The sequence below is a fragment of the Armigeres subalbatus genome, chromosome 3 (assembly GCF_024139115.2).
Source record: "Armigeres subalbatus isolate Guangzhou_Male chromosome 3, GZ_Asu_2, whole genome shotgun sequence".
In the NCBI taxonomy this organism is placed as follows: Eukaryota; Metazoa; Arthropoda; class Insecta; order Diptera; family Culicidae; genus Armigeres; species Armigeres subalbatus.
In genome coordinates this window covers 140,896,962-140,914,848 of record NC_085141.1, presented here as the reverse complement: position 1 = coordinate 140,914,848, position 17,887 = coordinate 140,896,962, and the positions used below count along the sequence as shown (strand labels likewise).

The following is a 17,887-nucleotide window of genomic DNA, read 5'->3' as shown; positions in this document are numbered from 1 at the left end:
GTAGGTTCGGATTGAGGATCAAATCAAGCAAGGACGGTCATCATAATTTGAAATGAACACGGTGGTCGAACATATAAGAAGCAGGTGATGTATGTCAAATGTATCGGCGGAATGATTTGCGATATGAGTCTCGTTATACAGCAACACATTGCTAACGGTTTATTTATTCCAATGGACAAAAGATTTTCGTTTGCTTAAATGCTTTTAAAGCTACAATAAATATCATCTTACTTGCACAATAGATTCAAAATTATGACAGAAGGTTCCAACTCTAAAACTAACAAGATTCTGACGAGCTGCGGCTTAGAACGTAGCCAGTTCGGCAAGCAAGTTGCCTAAATCGCTTCCCAGGTCCTCCTAGAAGGGAACGGAGAATAAAACAGATTTGATACAGCATTGTTTCCTTCGAATACATAACATGTAACTATTATTTTCCCCATTCCATGACTAATGTGGTTAAGAATCGAGTGGAAATAAAATCAAAACTGACCTAATATCAATAATTCAAAAACATGGTTTTGATAGTCAAAATAATAATCATTGGCATGTAATTTAACAGGGTTTGTCTAATTTTTTAAACATCTGCCTTAGCATGAAGTTTAGTAGGACGCCAATGTGGCCAAGAGGTCTCCAAGGTCGCCTTCGCAATCCTCCTGCGAATGAAACAGAAGGAATAAAGGGAACACTCATTAGATTTTGTTTCACCTTATTAATATTAAAGCAGTTAAGCTTCAATGATAAAATGCGCAATCCGATTAGATTTTATGTGTAGACATTGATTCGTGATATTCAAAGCTTATACAGAAATTTGGTTGAATCTCTTTATTAGGACACTGCGTTCGGTCAAAAACATTGAAGCCATTAGAAACGTCATAACGACTTTGGATTTTAAAAACGTTCTCCTAGAAATTGTTTTACTTTTCACTTTTACAATTGAAACAGATTTTACAGATTTTGATTGTGATGAATGATTTGTTTATCGGTACTCAAAGTATGAAGTAGTAGATAATTGAAAGATAATAGAAAATCAACATACTTTGAGGTCTGACCGATAAGCCGATAAACAAATCATAGTTAACTTTTACTTTTCATAAGCGACCATACTATTATTTTCAAAGTTTAAAAAAAGCTTTTGTAGTTTATTGCACTCTTTACTTCTTGCTAGCTAAAAGCTTGACCTGGATGCAGCAGAAAGCTGACATTTAAATACCTAGCTAATAGGCTTTTCATATCATATAGAGAAGCTTTGTGTCAAAATTCGAACATACCATTTCCACTTGGAATAACTTTGATAACGTTGCATATCGAGATACACGTGTTCAAGTTAGATAAAGCTTGATGTCTAATAAATGAGATTTAAGCAACGCTATTGTAAATATGCAAACATTTTTAATTCAGTAACTTCAAAACAATCTGTTACTTAAAAATCAAACGTATAATTCTTTGTTCGTGAATATGTTTTACATATTTCTGAATTTCTGATGTGGCTTTGCGGGTAAATAATGTTTACAATAGCTAACCGTTTCCGAAACGGCATATAAGAGTTCATTGACAAATCACATATCGCCAAAATTGACTATTTTCAATCCTCATCCCCCTCTCGTGACGTTTATATGGGCTGTAACCCTATGACATACCTCCTCTCCCACCCTCTTAAGCGTTATGTAATTTGTGAATGGGCCCTACATTGCCGTCGTACGCATATTTGTCTCATGTTTGCTGGGATTCCCTATATACATGGGACAGTTATATGTCTAACGGCAGTTAAATGCATAGAAACAAATTTAAATTCTATACATATCATCATCGGGGTTTGAATGAGTTAGCTTTAAACTACATACCCCATTACCGATTGGAGTATTGACAAAGTTCGCTGAGCATTTGCGAGCACTGCTTTATAGGACGCTGAGATAACATGGATGAAAATGTCTGGGTAACATGTGTATTGTGCTTAAGAACAACAAGGCTTATGTTTTTAAACGTTTCTATTCATGATGGTATTGACCCATTATAAACCAATGATGGTGATACATTTAATTTATTTACCGTTTTGAAATACCACATAATTCTTAAAATTCTAACAAAATCTTTAAAAAATAATAATTTGCCATAAGTATACACTTTGTTTCAAATTATCAATTTTGAAAAGCTATGCATCCATATTCTTGTTTACGGTCGACTGAAACTTTGGAACAAATTGGATTCGTTTGGCTTTGCCAGTGTAAACGAGATTGTGCATCAATTTCCGAAGGAACGTAAACAAAAATATGGGTGATATTGTTAATGCCAAAATGTATATTCTCAGGATCTCTAACAGAAAATTCAAATTATTTAAAGTTAGTAAGAATATACAAACTTAAGTTACAATATAATACTGATTTTTTTTATTTCGTATACACTTCGTTTCGAGTAGCAGCACGAAGGTGAGTAATAATTATAGCAATATCTAATATAGGCATATAAGGTATGTATCTTGGAATGGTTTGACTATTTGAACATTTTGCCCGCTAATAAGCTGCCATGTGGTACAGAAGCTCTGCGTTTTCGCCTCCGAGGTCCTCCTGTGTGGTGTGGCACAGATAGAAAAGAAACAGAATAAATGCGACCCATTATGAATAATGAGAATTGAAAACATGTAAGTGCATCAATGTTTCTTAAAAAATAAATATTGGTTCCAAACTACAACATTTAACAGTATGAGTTCCCTAAATACGAAAAAGCAAGATAAAGGGTTAGCCACAAATCGTGATATACGATGAATGGTGTTAGATGGATGACATTGGAAATCAAAGCTTTTTTTGGTTTATAAAATACTGCTTTATTTAGTTCTTATTTGATAAAAAGTACAGACGAAAATTTTCACTCAAAAGTGGATTTAAAAACAGTATTAAAATTTTACTTTATTCCGCTTACTTAGTAAGTCTTTTATTAACAAATTGAGGTGTAGAAAATATATTTGTGCTTAACTATGATAAATGTGGAAGGAAAAACTAGTGAGAGTCTACATGAAGCAGTTACGGTTGCATTGCTATTGGGAGCAAACGACCAACCTGGGCTCCCTTTTTTCAGATCATTGCAAATAATAAGCGTAACAACGAAAAGTGCAACATCCATTTAACAAAATGTGTTTGTTTTTTTTTGTTGTTATTAGTCGTGTCGTTCGAGGTGGTCGTTGTTATCGCCGATAAGGAGTGGGCGATGGGTTCTTGCTCGTTTTACGCATATCCAGCAATGGCCAACAAAGCACGCTTGTAATCGCCCGATGTGTCACCCTGGAAAAAAGCATTTCGGTAACAGCCGGATGTTTTTGATATTTACAAAATCATGAGGGGATAAACGATAAATAAAGACTATATGGAAGTACTACGAAATAAACGAAAAAAAAAACATTTATAAACTGTGATATAAAAATACGATCAATAGTCTGCCACTACTAAATTTAAAGATTAATATTTTAACATTTATCGCAAAAAATCGGATCTAATTTGAGGTTTAAATACTTCAACGTCTTTATTTCAAACAGAGATTATTACATTAGTAAAAACAACAATGCAATACCAAACTTTCAAAACGACTTATATGCCTTTGAAACGATTTTTTTTTAAATTTCTTTATTAAAGTGATTTTATAAATAATTACAGTCAAACCTCCATGAGTCGATGTTCTATGACTCGATATCGACTCAAGGAAGCAAATTATGCCATATTAAAAAATCAGAAGGGTTATGTACAAGACACAACCGCCCAACGTAAACTACGTAAGGCAGTTTGTTCATTGAGGATTGTAGTGCCATCATGTATGAATATTTTTAGAAAATTCATTTGATTACTTATGTCACTGATTTTGAACAAAACTAGCGTATCTTAAGATATGAAAATGGTTGGATACGACAATTGTTTAAAAAATTTACTATGAAAACCCAAATTTATTCCTCAGTGGTAATGATGCCTTTCTTGGATCCGAATTGCCTACATTTGGGTTTTGAAGCATTTGATGAAATATTTCAATAGAAATATTTTCCGTTTGCAACTTTTTTTATTCAGAATTATTCCAATCACAGGCATATCATGTTTTTCGTGCATCACTAGAAATCATAAAATGTCAATCATGTACCAAAACCCAATTAATTTGATTATGATGCGCGCGAGTAGTAAACGTTGCGGACGGGAAAAGAGTGTGTGTGTGTTATTACAATCTAACTCCCACTGTCTGGCAGTGTCACCAGTGTTGGTAAAATCTCAAAATCTCTAATCTCATCGGCGATTCAAACCATGCGTGAGTCAAATCCCATCAGAATCATGGCCCAGAGATTTGCTTAAGATTCGAATCGCAATTTGCATCATTGCATGATATTTACGTGTTCTTCATTGTTGAATGCATTGAATTAACTGTTTTCTTCTAAAACAATGGCTAATAATTGCATATATAAACAAAACATACGCCTCGATTGCGTTTTGACGCTTTTTAAAACGAAATCATTTTTCGGTGAGTGAGCGAAGCGATGCGATTCTGGCCGAGAAACTCAAGTGCGATGCTCCCCCTACAGAATCGCAGGCGATGAGTTAGCTCGTGCATGAAACCTCGATGATTCAGATTTGAGTATGATTCTACCAACACTGAGTGTCACTATGGATACAATATTCGTGCAACCATTTTATTAATATCATTGCAAGACTTTTGAATCAGGGATCAAGAAGATGATAACTCTATTGTAACTCATATAGCCCGTTTCAAGAACGTATGCGTTCCGAAGCTTTTATCGTGTACAATAAGTACCGCATGATTCATTCCTGCATTCACACTTCCTGAATCAAAGTTAAATCCTTCTGATTCAGGCGCGCATTTAATTTAACAAAATATTATTAGGCCGATATAAATATCTTTTAAAATAAGTCTGTTTTTTGTGTTTTGCTCAAAAATAACAATTTGAGGGGCAACAAAAAAAATTTCCGGTAAATTTTGAGAATTTTCAAAACATGCTTTAACAAATGACGATTTAACTCGCGAACGGCTTGATCGATTTGCATGATTTTTTCCCTAATCGATTCGTTTTGGGATCCGCAAGGTTTGTATATACAAAAAGTTGGTGAATTTAACGGGGAAATGTAAAAAAATATTAGAATACTATTTTGGGTCAGCTTTTGAGGAAAACAAAACCAAACGGACGAAAAATGATCAAGAGTGCGGTGCTGCAAATAGTTCATTGTGACATTTTCAACATCCGGTAAAAGCTGGATTTGTTTCGCTAGTTTTTAATAAATATGTGTAACGGCCTTATTAGTTTTCAGTTTGCAAAAAAATGCTCAACATTTTTCCAAAGTCGTTTTTAAATATAAACATGTTTATGCAATTACATTGCGATGATTGCATTACTAGCAAGGGAATTAGCAGTGATAACAATTGATCGTCTCATGCCTGCACAAACATGCCCCTATCTGCATCACTTTTTATACACCATGCACTACATTACGCATTTTCGTTTCGACCGCGGTCACTGGTCCGGCTCCATTGTTCTACTTTTTGTGCGAAACACCGCACAAAAAGCAAAGTCCAAAAGCCAACCGCACTGAACGGCGACGACCGAAACGTGACTCTTGCGGGCAAGAAAAGAGGGTGCTGCCAAAATGATCCAATACCCTATTTTAACGTCATAACCCAAAGTTTCAATATAATTGACAAATTGGTAGAGAATTTCCGCGTCGATTGATATATAAATCTAAAAAATCCATCGGAAGATAAAGACGCTATTAAAGTTCAAAATCTTACATGATTTCGTGACGGTCTCGAATTTGGAAATTTTCATTTGTCACCCTGTATCCGAGTCTTCCCCTTAGACGTAGTTTACGTCAAAATATTTTCTAGGTTACTGTGATGGTCCCTTCAAACGGCTTTCCAAAGATTTGCTATTCCTCATCTCGATATTTCCATAAGTCGATGGTCCCTTCAATATCGACTCATGGAGGTTTGACTGTATAAAGTTCATCACTGATTTTTGTAAACGAAGTTTTCATCGTCGATTTAACGATTCTGATAGCACTTCCTCGCAAAAAAACACCATAACAGGTAACAAAAGCCTTCAGCCTTAATACGTGCTAACAAATCGATGTATGAATCTTTGTTTTAAACACATATATACCGTTGTAAAAATTGATATTGAATGAATAAGCAAAACTTTGAAAAATGTTTTACTGAAACTGAATCTCGATATTATTTTTGAGATATCTGTCCAAATCTGAATTTTTAATAACACGGACCTTGTTGATTGTTTCGATGGTATCACAGTAAATTCGATATCGACAGTTTGTTGATTCAAAAGTATAAGATTGCTAATGTCGTTATTGTTCGCGTGACTAACATGTAGGTTACTTCGACCTGGCAGCCAAAGTACTGATACTACAAGTATCAAACCGATGTTGGTGATGAAACAAAACATGGCACACAACATGATGCATACATCATGGCCAATTGAAGCTTGTTGAAGCATAACTTGGCAAAATACTTTAATTGACTACAGCGCCACTAGCGTTCTAGTACTTATGCTTCTACTATATCGACTCATGGAAGCAAATTATGTATTATCAAGAAAAAATTGGGTTGCTGTGATGGTCCCTTCAAACAACTCTCCAAGATTTTTTTATTCCACATCTCGATATTTCCATGAGTCGATCTTCAATATCGTCTCATGGAGATTCGACTGTTTATATATAACATAGGTCTTATGGATGGAATATGTAGTCGAATACTCTAGATTATACCCGTAGAATATAGGTAGCAGGTAGCAGATAGTGAACTCTCTTAACCAGATAACCAGAAGTTCCCAAACTCTCTTCACATTACGAGCTTTATTAGGTGGTAAAGTGGAGAAAGAAAATTGAATGTATGATAATTGGCATCAAGTTACTCTTTATATATAAATGGGGTAATCTGAATAGGCTATTAGCCCAAATGTAGGATATTCGGCATAATGCATTGTGGATCCATTGCTTTTCAGTTGCTATTTTACGCGATTCATCAACTTATCTTCGACGGCATTATATCCTCCATTGCACTATGGTCCAGGTTACAGTTTTACGCGAAAAGATGCATTTTACGCCAAAACTATATTTTTCAGAAAAAATGTTGTTCCACAAAATTGTCAGAAATAGTAAGGCTATTAATTACATTTACATTTTTTTCATAAGTTGATATCTCCGGTTAGGGCAAACCAAAAAAATATGTTTACACGGCATTTGAAAGAGCAATTCATATTCTTTATTATGGCAAAAAATTGGAGATATGTTATTTTTTATCTCAAGTCCTACCAATTTTACTGAAGTCATGTTTTTTCAAGTTGCATTTTTTTGATCTCTAAAAGTCACCCGAAGACGACTTTTACGAGAAATCTAAAACAAAAAAAGTAGATCAAAAATACTGTTTTTTTTTAAGGCATACCCTAATCCAATTAGGTTAAATTGCTCTAAATCAGCCAACTTAAGAGATGCAGAAAAAAGTTTTAGGCCATTTTTTTTTGGAATAAGCTGCGCTACAACTTTGTAGAACATTACATGTCAGTATTCCGAAAAAAAAATTCTATTTTTTTTATATGGTGGACCACTCTATTTTTTTATAGCACCATAATGATGGCCTTACTATTTCTAACAATTTTATGGAACAACATTTTTCTCTAAAAAATATAGTTTTGGCGTAGAATGCATCTTTCCGCGTAAAACGTAAAACGTCATGGACCATAGTGCACTGGAACACTGCCTCGCAGTTTCGTGGTTATTAGGCGCGAAGGACGCTGCTCTCTATCTCACGATCTCTGAAGTCTGAACTGACAATCTAAGGGCCTGTTCAAATATTACGTAACGCAAAAAATGTTTGTTTTTAAGAACCCCCCACCCCCTCGCCTCTTAACAATCTGTAACAAATTTCCCACCCTATGCGTAACGCGTAACAAATGCATTTTTTTAAAAAAAGGTCTTTATTTGAATAGAATTTGGAGGAAGGTGCTTTACATTATTATCTATTGCATTTTTTATGCTTTTCCAAACATAATGAATATTTTTTAATTTTTAAAATATTTTTTCTCTATGCAAATAATTTGCTACGCGTAACAATATTTCGAACAACCCCCACCCGCTATATTTTGCGTAACAAAGCGTAACAAAAATCAAACAACCCCCCACCCCCTATTGCGTTACGTAATATTTGAACAGACCCTTAGAAAGTTTTCAGATCAAACTGCATTTGTTACGCGTTACGCATAGGGGTGGGGGTGGTTCTGAAAATTGTTACAGATTGTTACGAGGGGGTGGGGGGTTCTTAAAAACAACGTTTTTTTTGCGTTACGTAATATTTGAACAGGCCCTAAGACTGAAACAAAAGTTATGTTATTTTATTTCATATGAATGACTGAAACGAATCATGCATCGTTTTTTCGAAGAAATTCTCGCAGTTTCCTGTCGATGCCGCTTCTCAGTCGGCGCACACCTTCTTCAGTCATGATTTTGGCTAGCTAATTCCACCAATTCTTCATGCGGCCAATGTCAGTGGTAACTGCTCCCTTCATTCTCAGTTTCTGTTTAATAATCACCCAACATTATTCTGTTTTATGGAATTAAGGACAATTTTATGGATTCAGATTTTTGGGATGATCTGGACACTTTTGTAGTACCATTGTTGCACTTCCTTGCTACAATGACAGCTGGCTAAATCTAGCCAAAACGTAAATGGGCCATCATGAGACTGAATGAAGGGTAAAATCTGGCTTTTGACGAAGATGGATTTTGCAGGACTGTGCAGAATTATTTATCGTTTCTCTTCCTGCATGGTGAATATTTTGAAACCACGTTAGTTTCAAACTGTGAAAAAATGGACCCAAAAGAATGGTTTACTATGTATTGTATTTTTTTTAATTCTGAAGGACAGCGAGTTTTGTTCGAAAAATTGTTGCCAAATTTCAAGGCTGTTTTGTCTCACGATGAATATTCACGATTTGTACACATTATATTATTTTATGGACTTATAGATCTCCCATACCAAACTAAAGTTCACAGAGGCAAGGGAGTTTTCATTCTAAGCAATTGCAGTTTATCTCAACCGCTTCAACCAGTTCAATTTAAGGTGAAGGTGGATTGAGTACCAAAACAAAGCTTTAAAAGTATTGGTACAATAAAAACTGTCATATGCTGTAGTAGTATTGGTGTCGTATTTATAAAAACAAAACAAATAATATTAGTAGGGTGGTTCAAAAAACGACCCAGCTCCACCACGCTCACTCGATTCCGTCCCATGCTCCGAGTGTCCTCCAAAAACCGATTTGACAAAAACTGGTTGTACACTAGTCGGTTCAAGTATGTATGGAAACTAGTATGACAAACTAAACTTTTATTACACTGGCTCCAAACGCGTGCGAAAAGAGAATCCACATAGCTTAAAGCAACATTCCGGAGACTTCACTGAACGAAAACCGCACCGCAGGTTAGATCCATTGATTGTGTAACGCAAAAAATAAGCCTAATTATCATGCTAAAGATCCGCAACCTCTATTAAAATTGACTCCCAACCATTGAAGCCACCATTCAATGACCATTGCCTATGGAATTAAAGCTCTTGAATATTTCATCCAGTCATATGGTCTCACCCCTCGCCAGCGCCCAATGACGGAGTGCCACAATCAAAATAATGTAAAATTCAACCTCGCCATATCAACTGTCATACAAACCTGAAATGTGCACGGTAAGCCTCTATTCAAACCAACCCAAAACATCGGATGACACCTAAATTATGAATCATAATCGACTGAGCGCGGCGGAGCAAAATCATTTTTTGAACCACCCTATGTATTAGTTTGCTGCTGCCGCTGCCGGTGTTTACATTCGCTCCGCGGTCAGTTTTTAATCGTTTTTTCGGGCAAAAATATCAGTTTATATTAGGTTTTCGGTTCAAACGAGTGACTTATATCAAAAAGTGATGTTTAATTTGCATTCTATTAACATTTCGGGCTGCTCATGTGCGGAGAAGTGAGTAAAAACTTGATTTTTCTATGCCCTTTGAGAAGAAGTGAAGTGCAGTAATAAGCCCACCGAATCGCGAACGGTTATTAAATTGGCACGAAACTGCTGGTTTACGATAAAATTCGAGCCGAAATTCAAAGGACTCTTTGAAGAAACATGTTCATTATCACGGGAAGTGAATAAATATGCAGTGAACAGGTTAGTAATTTGAATATTATACTTTTGTTCGATGCTGTTCGATGCATTCGAATGTTGGTGGGAGAGGAGTGCGGGAGGTGTAGGGTTGACCCGTGGAAGGTCCGGTGCCATATTGACTGCCATCGTGGTACTCCTCCAACTATGTCCTTAAAAAGGGAAAATCCATTAATTACGTAACGTAAAAAATGATCACACTTTTTGCATGGAACATCTAAAACATTTGTATGACTCGTCACACTTCGCTCAATCCCCGTAACGTAAAAAATGATCACACTTTTTGTATGGAACATCTAAAACATTTGTATGACTCGTCACACTTCGCTCAACCCCCCCCCTCTCACCTCTAAGCGTTACGTAATTTACGTTACGTAAGTTACGCTCCCAAACTATATGTTTATCGTTATCGTATATTAGTCATTATTGAAATCAAGCACATTGCGGGACTGATATGCGTAAAAATACCAAACGTACCTAACAGTGGCACGGCAAATGCTGGGTAAAGCGTACCATTGGTACTTCGCGTACCTAAAGGAATAAAATAGACCCATCTCGCGGTCCTTAGCCTCTTACCCAGCAACTCCTATCCCTACCTCCCCGCGGTGCTGGCCGGGATACGAGCAACCTTAGGGAAGATCGGGTAACCAACCCCGGTGTGAACTATGGTCGTATGCTGACAGGGAAAGGGGGGTTTGCTCCTCTCCGGAGGTGCAAATCTTATTGAGCGTCTGTTCTCCATGTCAGGATCGGCTCACAACAGCGTCTGTTCTCCATGTTAGGGCGGCTGATCATCGTCCGAGTGCCAGCGAGGGACTCTAAGTGAAACTGTGCACCATGGTCCACCGGAAATAAGGAGGAATGGTCCTCCGGAAATTTAGGGGTTTGGTGTCAGGCCCTGCAAGCCAGCCTTTAAAAATCATAAGCAACGAACAATCAACAAGAGAGTACGGACCGGAACCATCGGCGAAGACCACTGCGACGAAAAGGGACTAGCGATTGGAAACTCGGTTCGTGGAACTGCAAATCTCTCAACTTCATCGGGAGCACACGCATACTCGCCGATGTGCTCAAAGACCGTGGATTCGGCATCGTAGCGCTGCAGGAGGTTTGTTGGAAGGGATCAATGGTGCGAACGTTTAGAGGTAATCATACCATCTACCAGAGCTGCGGCAACACACACGAGCTGGGAACAGCTTTCATTTCACAGCATCTCGAGGCAGCGTTGCCGGAAGAGGGTGAGCTCGATGGGGCCCCTCTTGAGGACTGCTGGAGTACAGTTAAAGCAGCCATTAACGACGCAGCGGAGAACAACGTCGGGTATATGGGTCGAAGTCGACGGAACGATTGGTTCGACGAAGAGTGCAGACAGATTCTGGAGGAGAAGGACGCAGCGCGGGCGGTCGCGCTGCAGCAAGGTACCCGGCAGAACGTGATACGTTATAGACGGAAGCGGAGACAGCAGACCCGCCTTTTTCAGGAGAAGAAACGCCGCCTGGAAGAAGCGGAGTGCGAGGAGATGGAACAGCTGTGCCGTTCTCAAGAAACACGCAAGTTCTACCAGAAGCTCAACGCATCCCGCAAAGGCTTCGTGCCGCGAGCCGAAATGTGCCGGGATAAGGATGGGAGCATCTTGACGGACGAACGTGTGGTGATCGAAAGGTGGAAGCAGCACTACGAGGAACATCTGAATGGCGCTGAGAGTACAGGCAGTGAAAGTCAAGGCAGCGGAGGAGATGACTACGTCAGTTCAGCGGACGATGGAAGCCAACCAGCCCCCACCTTGAGGGAAGTTAAGGATGCCATTCAACAGCTAAAGACCAATAAAGCAGCTGGTAAGGATGGTATCGGAGCTGAGCTCATCAAGATGGGCCCGGAAAAGCTGGCCACTTGCCTGCACAAACTGATAGTCAGAATCTGGGAAACCGAACAGCTACCGGAGGAGTGGAAGGAAGGGGTTATAAACCCATCTACAAGAAAGGCGACAAACTGGAGTGTGAGAACTTTCGAGCGATCACCATCCTTAATGCCGCCTACAAAGTGATATCCCAGATCATCTTCCGTCGTCTGTCACCATTAGTGAACGAGTTCATGGGAAGTTATCAAGCCGGCTTCGTTGACGGCCGCTCGACGACGGACCAGATCTTTACTGTACGGCAAATCCTTCAAAAATGCCGTGAATACCAGGTCCCAACGCACCATCTGTTCGTTGATTTCAAGGCGGCATACGACAGTATAGACCGCGTAGAGCTATGGAAAATTATGGACGAGAACAGCTTCTCTGGGAAGCTTACCAGACTGATCAAAGCAACGGTGGATGGTGTGCAAAACTGTGTGAAGATTTCGGGCGAACACTCCAGTTCGTTCGAATCGCGCCGGGGACTAAGACAAGGTGATGGACTTTCGTGCCTGTTGTTCAACATTGCGCTAGAAGGTGTCATGCGGAGAGCCGGGTGTAACAGCCGGGGTACGATTTTCAACAGATCCAGCCAATTTATTTGCTTCGCGGATGACATGGACATTGTCGGCCGAACATTTGCAAAGGTGGCAGAACTGTACACCCGCCTGAAACGTGAAGCAACAAAAGTTGGACTGGTGGTGAATGCGTCAAAGACAAAGTACATGCTTGTGGGCGGAACCGAGCGCGACAGGGCCCGCCTGGGAAGCAGTGTTACGATAGACGGGGATACCTTCGAGGTGGTCGAGGAATTCGTCTACCTCGGATCCTTGCTAACGGCTGACAACAACGTTAGTCGTGAAATACGAAGGCGCATCATCTGTGGAAGTCGGGCCTACTACGGGCTCCAGAAGAAACTGCGGTCGAAAAAGATTCGCCACCGCACCAAATGTGTCATGTACAAGACGTTAATAAGACCGGTAGTCCTCTACGGACATGAAACATGGACAATGCTCGAGGAGGACTTGCAAGCACTCGGAGTATTCGAGAGACGGGTGCTTAGGACCATCTTTGGCGGTGTGCAAGAAGACGGTGTGTGGCGGCGAAGAATGAACCATGAGCTCGCCTAACTCTACGGCGAACCCAGTATCCAGAAGGTAGCTAAAGCCGGAAGGGTACGATGGGCAGGACATGTTGCAAGAATGCCGGACAGCAACCCTGCAAAGATGGTGTTCGCTTCCGATCCGGCAGGTACGAGACGGCGTGGAGCGCAGCGAGCGAGATGGGCAGACCAGGTGCAGAACGACTTGGCGAGCGTGGGGCGTATCCGAGGATGGAGAGATGCGGCCTCGAACCGTGCATTGTGGCGTCAAATTGTTGATTCAGTGTTATCTGTTTAGATGTTAACTAAATAAATGAAATGAATGAACCTAACAGTGTTCAAAAAAATGCCAAAACCCACATACTTCAGAGAAGGAAAACAAAATCTGCCTTTAAACTTTTCAGTTACGCGTTAGATGGGGAAGGGAGGGGGTACCAAAAATGTTACTTTTTGTTACGAGGGGGAGGGAGGGGGTAAAAATCTCGGATTTTTGCGTTACGTAATTTGTGAATAGACTATCCTAAAATTTGAATAAAATAAGTTTAAAACCTAAAATTTTAATCGTCAATATTGAATGAAACGGGGTCTCCAATAGCCTTGCGAGCAAAGGCGTAGGATGTTTTCGGGTGGGAAACATTCTCGACTCCTCGGGCATAATGTATCCATTAGACTGACCCAGGAAAGAAAAAGTTGTCTAATTCCACGGGGCACCCCCCAGGATTGTATCTTCGGGTGAGAAAATCAATCTCTGAAAATTTCAGCTCAATCGCTTGTTGCATAAGCTGGCGCATTCGATTTGAAGTTTGTATGGGGATTTCAGCCAAAATGTATAGGAAAATACACCTCCGTCACTCATTTGATCTGGAAATTGGTTCTGATTGCTCGATTGACCTCAGAATTGCAAAAACGGCAGTTGGTATGCTACAGAACAATTTCACAGAACATTGTATGATGATTAAATGAACTTTTATATAGGTTTCGGCTGATGCGATTCGATCAAAAAACCCAAAAATACACAAATCAGCTCCTAATAAATCAGCCGAAAATTATATAAAAGTTCATTTAATCATCATGCAATGTTCTGTGAAATTGTTCTGTAGCATACCAACTGCCGTTTTTGCAATTCTGAGGTCAATCGAGCAATCAGAACCAATTTCCAGATCGAATGAGTGACGGAGGTGTATTTTCCTATACATTTTGGCTGAAATCCCCATACAAACTTCAAATCAAATGCGCCAGCTTATGCAACAAGCGATTGAGCTGAAATTTTCAGAGATTGATTTTCTCACCCAAAAACACAATTCTGGGGGGTGCCCCGTGGAATTCGACAACATTTTTTTCTCCCCATAGTAATCTGGGCCAGTCTAGTATCCATTGTACTTGCCACACAAGATACATACTCATGCAATGACAGGCATAGAAAAAGCTTTCAATTAATAACTGAGGAAATGCTAAAAGAATACTAAGTTGAAAAGCAGGCCAAGTTCCAGCTGGAATGTAGAGCCATTGAAAAAGAAGAAGATTGAATGAAACGAGGAATTTGAGTAAGATCTCAAGTTACAAAATTTTCATAAATTATGGTCGTCCTGTTTGCCATGAATGGGAAAGATATTATTTATTTATATTTGTTTTGCACTGATACCATCTACAAATTAGTCAGGTGGATTGTTAAAATAGAACTTTGAACTGCATATAAAAGCATAACTGTTCTATCGCTTCTTGAATATTCATCTGTATAGAACAGTAACGCTTTCATGGGCAGGAGAACTAGAGAAGAAGAAACCCATCACAGCCAAGCGCAAAATGCAATGAAATGATGATAAAACCCAGTCAAAAAGATCATATCCTGGTTTAATTGTAAAATCTCTGTTTTGATACCCTCATCTTAAGAGCTCACTTTTATCATTCACATAATCAATTGTTTGACATGCCTTCCAGATAAGTATTTATGTGCCGAGACAGGTGATGATAGTCGTGGTTGATGTTTGTAAATAGATAACGAAATATGATGAAAAATAGATATTTTATCATTCGCAAAAGAGCGTGTGGTGTCTTTGGTATGTAAGTTGGTTAAGTATTAAGGATGGGATTAGATACCGAACATGATGCGACCGACCGCAAATATTTATGTCAGTCGGGTACCTGCTGTGCAATGAAAGATAATGGTAACACGGTATTTACCTTGATCCACGACTCGAGCGATTTGCCATACATTTCCTGGAACGCTTCTTTGATATCTCCCAAGTCGATTTCCGAACGGCTAACGATAATACGGATCAACGTCTTGTCGTTGGTGCCGAGTCCGGCCATCGAGTTATGCAGACGTTTGGCAAAGTACTGCACCTTCGATCGTACGCAACGAACTGTAGGGGAAATTAATTTTATAAATACGACATAGGGGGAATGACGGCTTTGGCAGGTTTTGTTCTGTTATTGGCAGGGGGGTTTTTATGACTGACTAGGCTCAAATTTGGCCTAAACATTATTTGCATATCGAAGAATATTGTGGCCAAATTTCATAAAATTTGGTCGACAAAAACCCCCCCTGCCAATAATAGAACAACCTGCCAAAGCCGTCTTTTCCCCTAGGTAGTTTTTGTCTTTAAGCAGAGGGCGAATACTTACCGATGGCCTTGAAACCTTCCTCGATGGCTCCGCTGAACTCGCGCTTGATGGCATCCTCAATCGAATGGCCAGCCAAGCTTTCGTAGGCTTCGAATACGGCTCGTAGCTGCTGGTATGATCTGGTGACCAAAACCTGGTTGAAGATCGACTCGTCGGTTCCCCACTGACCTTCGCCAGCTTCAAACAATCCCTGGGCATCAGCGGCAGCTGCTCCCTCATCGACACCCTAGTATTTAAGGAAAAAACACTGTCAAGCACATTTCAATCACAAACATTTATGTTATTTATCTTACGGTGTTCTCGTCCCGATTTCCCTGCACCAATGATACGCACAGCCGCTTGAAGGCCCCGCTGGTATCACCTTTCAAGTCAGACTCCAAAGAAACTCCGTACAGCTGTTCGTAGAACTCGGCGATCGTCTTGATGCCATAGTTCGACAGTGTGCACAGAATTTCGATGATAGCCTCCTCGTCGGTACCGATGCCGGAAATGGCGTCGTGCAACTCCTTGGCGTAGAACTGTGGCAGAGGGGTCATCAGAGCCAGAATAACGTCCTCGAACTTGCCGCCCAACTCAGACTTCAGGTCGCTGATCAGATCCTTGCCGTACGAGGTTTTGAACGCCTGGGCAATTTCCAAACGTTGAACAATGCCTCGGCGTGCCAGAACCTCGATGATTGCCTTCTCATCAGTTCCGAATCCCTTCATGGCCTTACGGAGCGTGGCGGCATCCTCAGTTGGATCGAAGGGATCCGCTGGGTAGACGGTTGGGGTGCACTACAATTAAAATTATTGATCGTCAGTAACCTGCGCATAATTTGAATTAACCTGTAACTTAAGTTGTGTCACGATTCGCAGTCACCGTCCATCGATTTCCCTTTTTATAATCACGTCCGCCCTAAACTAACTCACCGGAATTATAATATACTTTTCCTCTTCTGGTTCTTCCTCTTCGTAAAACTCCTCGTCCGAGTTGGATATGTTCCCTATCGAGTCAAATTTGTCATACAGGTATATCCTAGACCCGGTGTGCCTGGGCCCTCGTAAAAGCCCTCGGGTCCGCTGCACTAATTGCTCGCATGAATTATTCAGCACCTTCGAGTGGGAATGGATTGAGCGTAAAGTTACTTTCACGTTTCCGCCCGTTCCCATAGCACTTGCCAACTACAACACCCCCAGAAATAAATCCGAATTTCCATGCAGTGCTGTTGTAGTGACAGCATTCCCCTTCTACGTTCGAACTATCACTGAACCAACCGCGTGAGCCTAGGGCATCACCTGGGGTTTCCGATGAAAGGAACTTAGTGATCGATGATAGACCGGTCATAATCGTAATCAAATTTTTCCTATATTTCCATGCCGAATAACCTTGATACCTTGTGAGTCTAATGGGTGGTTGGAGTGGGTGGGCTGTGTCTCACCTTTATGGTTTACAGCTCGAATAACAGACAGCTGTATAGTAGTGTCATGTTGATGAAAAGGTGGAATAAGTTATGGTAGTTTCTGGTATGGAAATGGGGTTTATTGTATTAATCAATACACTTGTACGATTGGAATTTCACTCTTTTAGAAACGAATTGTCACTAATTCAGTTTCGTAGCTATAGACTACATACATATGTGGTTTGATTTGGTGTTTTCTATGAATATAACCATTGCAATATGGTTCACGATTGTTACATATACAATGATTATAATTAATTATTCTCAAAACATTTTCAACGCTCATACGATGACTACACAATATCGTTCATGCATTGCACATATTCAAGCGGATGTCATGAACAAAGCTCAAATTCAATCTAACTTCTTGGCAATATTGGTGTTTGGACACATTGGGGCAAGTCTACGTAATGACCTATCAATCAACATTGGTTGATTGTTTGCACCAAATCTTAATCGAATGAGAATAAGCTCTATGATTGTTGGAATATCGTACCATATATGTACTCTAGCCACATTATGCATCAATGTTCTATAACAAATCACTTTCTTAGCTTGTAATTTATGCCTAAACACTTATTTGATTTACCCAGAAGATTTCCATTTTTCTATACTATATTGTAAAAGTAAAA

The 17,887-nt window shown here is 39.7% G+C and overlaps 1 protein-coding gene across 6 annotated transcripts in view; it reads right to left on the bottom strand.

Annotated features, from left to right (window-relative positions):
- The window catches only part of LOC134224690 (annexin B9), a 32,658-nt gene that overhangs the window by 332 nt on the left and 14,439 nt on the right, over nt 1-17,887 (bottom strand). For 2 of the 6 annotated variants that reach the window (XM_062704201.1, XM_062704202.1), the window contains exons 3-6: nt 16,108-16,590; nt 15,815-16,040; nt 15,371-15,552; nt 2,794-3,272 (exon numbers count right to left, since the gene is read on the bottom strand). In XM_062704201.1, coding sequence (XP_062560185.1) covers nt 3,216-3,272; nt 15,371-15,552; nt 15,815-16,040; nt 16,108-16,590 — 948 coding nt within the window. In that variant the 3' untranslated portion in view covers nt 2,794-3,215. Of the gene's footprint in view, nt 1-128; nt 358-490; nt 654-2,041; nt 2,562-2,793; nt 3,273-15,370; nt 15,553-15,814; nt 16,041-16,107; nt 16,591-17,887 lie in introns of those variants that run through there. The other 4 variants (XR_009983021.1, XM_062704204.1, XM_062704205.1 and 1 more) reach the window with 4 other exon arrangements.